This window comes from Populus alba, chromosome 6 (assembly GCF_005239225.2).
Source record: "Populus alba chromosome 6, ASM523922v2, whole genome shotgun sequence".
In the NCBI taxonomy this organism is placed as follows: Eukaryota; Viridiplantae; Streptophyta; class Magnoliopsida; order Malpighiales; family Salicaceae; genus Populus; species Populus alba.
In genome coordinates this window covers 7,075,104-7,083,089 of record NC_133289.1, presented here as the reverse complement: position 1 = coordinate 7,083,089, position 7,986 = coordinate 7,075,104, and the positions used below count along the sequence as shown (strand labels likewise).

Here is a 7,986-nt window from a genome sequence, read left to right as displayed (position 1 = left end):
GTTCATTGAAGGCAACATAATTCGACACAATTATCTTTTTATAAATTGTACGATGTTAACAAAAATCTAAAGGAAAAGGAGAAGTTACAGTAATTCTATAAGCAAATCATTATTCATTAGGATAATAATTTAATAAAATTATCCTTGACCATTTCACTAGACATTAGAGACAAAATAATGTTTCCATCATGACATAATTATTTCTTACAAATAGAATGAGGTTAACAAAAATCTAAAGGTAAAGGAGAAGTTATTGTAGCTCTATGAACAATCACTATTCATTAGAATAGTGATTTGACAAAATTGTTCTTGATCTAGAAACCATTTAATTAAACATTGAAAGCAATATGATATTTTCACTATAATATAATTGTTTTTTACAATTTGTATAGGATTAACAAAATCTAAAGGAGAAGTTATTTGAATAATGATTTGACAAGATTATCTCTTACTCAAAAAACAATTTAACTAGATATTGAAGGCCATGTGATATTTCCACCATTATATAAATTGTATTTTACAAGTTGTATGGGGTTAAATTAGTCATTTTTATTTTTGTTGCACAATACATTTATCAATTTAACCATGGAATAAAAAAAATATAATGTCTTTCACTCAAGGATATTTGGGTCTTTTAAAAAAATCAAAATAACCTAACTTCAAAGTCAAATAAAACAAAATATATTACAAGTGTAAGTCATAAGTTGATCTAATTATTAGAATATTAAAGTTTACAAATCAATTGTACGCTTTAAAGCAACCATTTAATATTCTAAATATTTTCCAAACTATCTAAAAAATTTATAAATAAATAGATGGTGAAAGCCACGCACTCAATAATTAATAGTTTATATCTCTAATTTGATCAATTATGTTGAAACTTACTAATATATATAACTTAAAATCAATTCATTTATTATACTAGAATATTAATACTTTCAAAAATTCAGAAGTCAAAAAGCACACTTATAAATTATTCATAAATGTAAATAATTTAAATCAATAATTTTGAACACAAACTTAGATTTTGCACCCATATTCAAAGCTAAATTTAGAGTAAAAAAGCTATAGTTAATCTAACCACAATAAGTCATATTTTGCTCTATAACCAAGCATTAAATTCTAAATAAACATGTTTATAAGTGTCAATGTAAAACCTTGAAAAGCCGAGTCCAAAATGTATAGTTACTCTTATCACAATAACAATATCTCATGTTTTTTCCTATAACTAGATATCAAAATATAAATAAAAATATCTATAAATATCAATGTATAACCTCTAAAAACTGAGTCCAAAGCATAATCAATTAAAAAAACTTCATTAGAACAACATTCACTCTTTAAAAATGATTAAAAAATTAAACATAAAAAACCCTTGATTTTTAAACCTTTTTGAGTAATTCTAACATGCATGTAAAATCTCAATTAAAAGATAATAATAAATAACACACACCTTAAATCAATATAAAAAAAAAAAGTAAGGATTTTTTGCTCCAGTTCAAATCTCTCTTTTGATCTTCTTCTCTTTCTTTGCTGACGTGGATTTTGATTGTACGACAAAAAAGAGTGCAAGTTAATTTAGGATTTTATTTTCTTTTCATTCTATAATTTATCATGTAATCACTAATATACTCATGACTATTACTTATCATACCCTTAATTAATAAAAAAAAAACATAATGGAAAACCTAATTAATTATTTTTTTTTATCTATTATTACTATTTTTTAAATCAACATATATATAATTATCAAAAAATGGGAAATGTCCAATATTCCCCTAAAAGTTCTGGTTATTACATCTTTACAACTTACAATCAATTTAAAAAAACAAACAAACCGCACCCCTACATAAAAAATCTTAAGATCAATGTAAGAACTATGAGATGATCATATTTTCAAAATATTCAAGATATCATTAGAAAAAAAGAGAGCTAGAAGATTGAAAAGAATCCCAGGAAAGGTAACAACTTCTCTATTTTTTTTTAATTTATAAAAATAGAAGGGGAGATCTTAAACCCAAATAGCATAACTAAATCACAATACTACACATGCATTATCGTTAAAGAAATCACCACTTGCAGATAACAAATATTACTATGCATAATTAATTATTATAAATATGACTCTAATGAACAACAATTACATGGAAATTATATAAAAAATATATCTATATTACGTTACAAAAATTCATACTTTATTTCCAACAAAAACATGCATGAAGGTCAGATCACCCGCACATAAGCAGGTTACTAGCTCGTTTTTTCTTTAATCATAATAGTTATAAAAAAATATCATTTTCAATGAAAAATATTTTTTTTATCTTATAAAAGGAGAAAATATTATTTAAAATCGTAAAAAAACAAAGTCACTGCCCACATAAAAGTTCTTCACCTGACAACGATCGAGGTTTAAATGTCACAATAATCAGCAATCAAACAGCACATAATGAATTAACTCACTACTTCACAATAAAAGACCATTTAGAAACCCACCGGCTCGTATAACCCAAGTCTTAACCCTCCAAAAACACATTGCCGATGCAATCCAGGTACAATTCCTTTCCAAAGCGCTGACAACCCTTCTTCCCTACCAATGGTAGCAACCGTGCCCAACATACCCCTGTTTTTTTTTTTTTTTTTTTTTTTTTTGATAATCCTGGCTGTCTGGACCAGCTTACGCGCAACACAACTAATCTCAGAGCCTACTGAACATCCTGCAAGCCCAGTAGGCAGGTAAGGCACCACGGGGGTGACAGGCTGGTACTCTTGAGGATCGAACCCAGGACCTTTACAAAGACAAGCCTTGCTGTTGACCAATAAGCTAGACCCTCAAGTGTCATACCCCAGTATTCTGGCAAGGCCAATCCATCCCCTGCAACAGCTGACTTTTGTAACTGCAGCCTAACCTTTGCAGTGTCCAACGGAATTGTGCATATCTGCATTCATAGACAGTCAGCCTTAATCAGCTCTCTTGACCCAATTATAAAACTTAGTCATTGCTCATCCAGGGTAATAAATAAAGAAAGCGCAATTCCAACAATTTAACTCAACAGATATAGCCTAAAAACAGCATAATTCAAGATACAATCTGTATGAAAAAATGATTGCCCAGTTACCATTGATTTTCAATTAACATAATTAAACTAGTTATTATGGATGATAAGATAAAGGAACTAGATTCAATTTGTTTGTTTTCGAGAGAATTTTATTTTGTAATGCTTTACTTAAATACTGAAATAATATGTAATTGACTTGTTATTTAATCAACGGGTTTGGGGTTGGATGTTGACCGGGTCTTACCGGGTCAACCGGGTCCCGGGTCTGGCCGGGCCAATTCCCAAACGGGTTTTGGCCTTCACCCGGACCGGTCTCATGCCCGGGTCGGCCGGGTCCCGGGTCAAGCCGCCGGGCCGGTCCGGGTTTTAAAACTATGATATTTTCAAATAAAAAAAACTTAAAAAATAATATATAATCCGAATAAACAAGGACAACTGGACGGTCATCGGCAAGGCTAATCCAGAGCAGAAAGTGGATGGCCCAGTTTCGCGATATTTCCTTTTCTTTCTCTCCACCATTCTTTTACTATTGACGTGGCATGCTCTGACGGGCTCTATCAATCGGTTTCCATGACATGAATGAATGGTTCCAAAACTCAGTTGACCGAGACCAGCCTTTCGTTATCTCTGCAACCCCAACCTCCCAAGATTCACATTCCTCAAGAACTCGCCTCTCCAAATAAACCCTTAAATAACCCATTTAAAACCCACAAGTAGTTTATTTTCTTACAAAGTAGCGATCAAACAAGTGAAAAATCTTCAGATTGGATGAATTAGTGTGTGCATTCAGTCCGTCAGTTTCATACATGCATGTATGCCTGAAAAGGCAGATGCAGGACATCCATCCCATCACACACACAATCATAAACAGCATATAATCATAGCAACACTACCATTTTAATTATACAAGAAAGATAAACAGGACGACAAGAAGCTGACTCGACTTAAGATCTGATACTAGAGGAAGCCCCAGTGCTGCAAATCCAAGAAGATTTGCAGAAAACAAGCCATGAATATATACTAGCTACTTTATTGAAACTTGTTGGAGACAAGAGACAACCCTTATAAACGCCTAGTACATGAAATATTATTTCTTGTCAATCCGTCGATGCGATGATCATTTCTTGAATCAACGCAGCCAGCGGCCGATCGGTCTCATTTACAAGTGCAAGGATCGCAGGCACAGTTGGCTCCACACTTGCAGCCACTCTCGGCTCCCACGACCGTCTCAGCAGCTCCCTCAAAGTGACCCTTCTCTGGTGCCACGCCAAGAACCAGAGTTTCTTGGGTGATCGTCTCTGATGAGCTCATGTCAGGGTACATCTTGCATCTGCAAGTTAACAATATCATTTTAAGAAAAAAAAAGCATCAAAACTATCAAGAATTAGGGGAAAATAATGAATCAATCTTACCCTCCACAGCCGCTGCCGCACTTGCAGCCAGAACCACACCCACAGTTTCCTCCACAGCAAGACATCTTCACGAAGAGAGTATTAAGAGTAGGAGATATAAAGCTGAAGAAAACTTATGTTTGAACGAGTAATAGGAGGTTGTGCATACCCTCACTTTATAGGCAGGTGAGGAGAGAGACTTCGAGGATATCCACCGTCCATTTGTCATGATCCTACGTCATGCTTATCCCTGCAAATCTGTCCAAATCTGTACCCGTTTTCAATACACGTTGCGGTTCTTGAACCCTCAAATCCCTCCTTCGTTGGCTATTCTGGTATTTTCAAGTTTCAACACCATTTTGTTGACCTTAAGTTTAAACCCCGTCGGATTTGATTACTTGGAGTTCAATCCAACGGTGTTCCATTTGCAGGATGTCTTTTCGTGGGCCAGGACCGGCATTTGGCATCAAGATGGGTCTCACGTGTCCTTCGATATCACATTGCATTAAAATTTCATCCAAGGAAATTGCGCGAAGTGTGGCTGCCACAAGATAGTTTTTTTTTTTTTTTTTTTTCGAGTCCTCGTTATTAATTTTTTTTTTATTTGTATGCAGACATGTAATTATCTGTTAGCATAAAAAAACGATAAATTGATTAATTCTTTTAGGCTTTTCTAAAATTGCGTGGGAAATCGGTAAATTGAATTTTTTTTGGATTTTTCTATATTAACTTGAAGTAACTAAATTTGTAGTAATTTCATGTAGGTAATTAATATGATTATGTCAGGTATATATATTAGAATTAAAAAAAAAACTTGTTTACCGAGAGCCAACATCTCAAAAACTTTTTAGAACTAAATATTTTTATTAAATCATATGAAAGGCATTTAAAGTGTAGATTACACATTTTTTTTTAATCAATAGACATTTATAATATTTTTTAAACATATATAATTATTGTAGTGTAAAAAAAAATAGCAATAAAAGCTTTTTTTATTATTTTAATATTATTACATTTGAGTGAAGCTAAAACTATTTTAACTTTAAAACTACTTCATTAGACACTAGACTATGACGAGTGTCTTGAATTAAAACAATATTACATACATAATAGTAATTACTAGATTATTGGTACACAATGTGAATCAAATTTTTTTTTTTTAATTTAAGAAAAATATTCAAAACATTGCTAATGTGATTTTCGATAAAATTTTCTTGATTGTGAACTCAAAATATGATGTGTATTGAATATTTTTTTAAAATATTGATATGATGATATATAGGATGACACTTACTTTTAAATATTGAAATGATGAAATGATGATATATTTAATTAACTCGGATTCATTTCTCAAAACTTTGACCATAATAATCCTATACAAAGCAAGACAAAATTATGAAGGTAAATACCTAATTAACTTATTGTTGAAAGATAAAATTGAAAAATAATATTAAATTACAAAAAAAAATAAAAAAAAATTCTGAGTCAACCTACCAAATAAGCAACTCGAGTAATGAAATTAAGATAACTCAATCAAGAACAAATAAAAAAATTTAAATAAGTTAATTTTCAATCAAACTAATGTTTTTCAAATTATCTTTATTTTTTATATCATTATTAGGGCATCACATTAAAGAATTTTCAACCAAACTAATGTTTTTCAAATTATCTTTATTTTTTATATCATTATCAGGGGATCACATTAAAGGATTTTTTTAATACGGTTAGGTGACATTGATAACTTTAACAAAAGATGAATAGTTAGGTTCCTGTATTAAAATAGTACAAAGATCAACTTTATATTATTTTTATTGGGATGACTTATGGTCTTATTAGCGCGGTATTGATTATGAAACTAAGATATTACATAAAAATCAAATAAAAAAAAATTTTAAAACTCAATTCCCAACCAACACAGTATTAAATGGTAAAATTAAAAAAAATCAATTGAAAAAAATGAAATAAAAACATCTTGAGCTGACTTGGGTTAATTTGTTAAGCATTATTCTTGGATCATGATACCGAAATAATATAATAAAAAGTAAATAAAACAAATCATGAAATCTAATTTTCAATTAATCTAATATTACAACAATGGAATTAAAAAAAATACTTAAATTAACTGGGTTAACCCAATAAACTTATAATTTATGTCGTGAAAGTATGATAACTCATTAAAAATAAATTTAATATTAAATAATAAAAATATAAAATAAAATCAAAGAAAAAAAAAGGCCTATCATCGCAAATATAATATTAAGTATGTGGTCCATCTTGGAAGAAAAGGAAGGTTTACTCCAATACAAGCGAACCAAAGGGTGACAGCAACAGGCGTGATTTACTCAATTTTTACAGTCCTGAAGGCTCAAGGAAGGTCGCAATTAATAATGTTGTTGAAGAGTGCAAGTTTAACTAACAATCAATTGATTCCTCTCCGTTAACAGATATGTCGTTTTCAATGGACGGGGAAAAAAATAAAAACTTAACGCCCACCGTGGGGCTCGAACCCACGACCACAAGGTTAAGAGCCTTGCGCTCTACCAACTGAGCTAGACGGGCTACCTGGTACTGCCTCCTGCACATACATTAATGGATATAAAGTCTATCCCATCAGGAGTCCAAAATTTAACACCGATAAACTTTTTCCTTCTGAAGAATAATGTCACTGGTTGACTGTGGTGATAAAAGTCTATGGTATAGAAGTTTGTGAAAAAAAGGGAGAGAGTATTGGAAAATGACCAAGGGACTATAGAAAAACAAAAATAAAAGTGAATCAGATAAATAATTTTAAGGGCGAAAAAAAATAAATAAAATATATAGCAGAAGGTGAAGTGCACGCGCCTGACGAAGTAATTTTTTTGTTCATTAAGGGGGTAGGGGGTTGTCTGTCCCTTATTTTTATTTGAAATAAAAAACACAAACGACAGATCGGTTGTGTCTGTTGTGAAGAAAATATCGAGCGCCGTCTTTTTTTTCTAACATGCGGTCTCGGATTTGTCCAGCACACTGATCACTTGAGCTAAAATATGAATTTAATTTAAAGTGACGAAAGAAATATATTAACTCATTTTTTTTAGTTGTTAGTACAAAACGTTTAATGATATATGAGATGTTAATAGATCTAGTCAGGATTTTTTTTTTAAATATATCCATATTCATATATTTATTATTATCCTTTACCTTTTATTCGTATCCAATCAGATAGATGAGGTCAGGTGAGGATTTTTTTTTTTTAATCTTCATTTATTGGATATCCAACCTGATCCAATTCAGAATTTTAATTTAAAAAATCTCTTTTAATTTTTTTTATAATATCCCACAAAATTATATACTAATACAAAGGATCTAAGATATCTAATAGTTTTATTTTTCTAAATCATATTAAAAATTTAATATTAGATATTGTGATTTAAAAAACTAAAATTATATCGATGTTAATTCCATGTTAATTAGTAGTAATTTGTTAATAACCAGTATAATTATTTACATGAATCATTCAACTATGTATTTATTATCTGTTAAACAACCTGTAGCATGTA

At 30.7% G+C, this 7,986-nt stretch overlaps 1 protein-coding gene and 1 non-coding gene across 2 annotated transcripts; both read right to left on the bottom strand.

Moving 5' to 3' along the window:
* Positions 1-3,931: 3,931 nt before the first annotated feature.
* On the bottom strand, positions 3,932-4,628 carry LOC118053375 (metallothionein-like protein type 2). Its single transcript, XM_035064610.2, has 2 exons — positions 4,469-4,628; positions 3,932-4,386 (listed from the first exon to the last, which is right to left on the bottom strand). Exons 1-2 carry the CDS (start codon positions 4,531-4,533, stop codon positions 4,212-4,214), a joined length of 240 nt encoding a protein of 79 aa, XP_034920501.1. The 5' UTR covers positions 4,534-4,628; the 3' UTR covers positions 3,932-4,211.
* Positions 4,629-6,933: 2,305 nt separating this feature from the next.
* TRNAK-CUU (transfer RNA lysine (anticodon CUU)) lies at positions 6,934-7,006 on the bottom strand. Its single transcript has one exon. It is a non-coding gene; the product is annotated as a tRNA-Lys (tRNA).
* Positions 7,007-7,986: the final 980 nt, after the last annotated feature.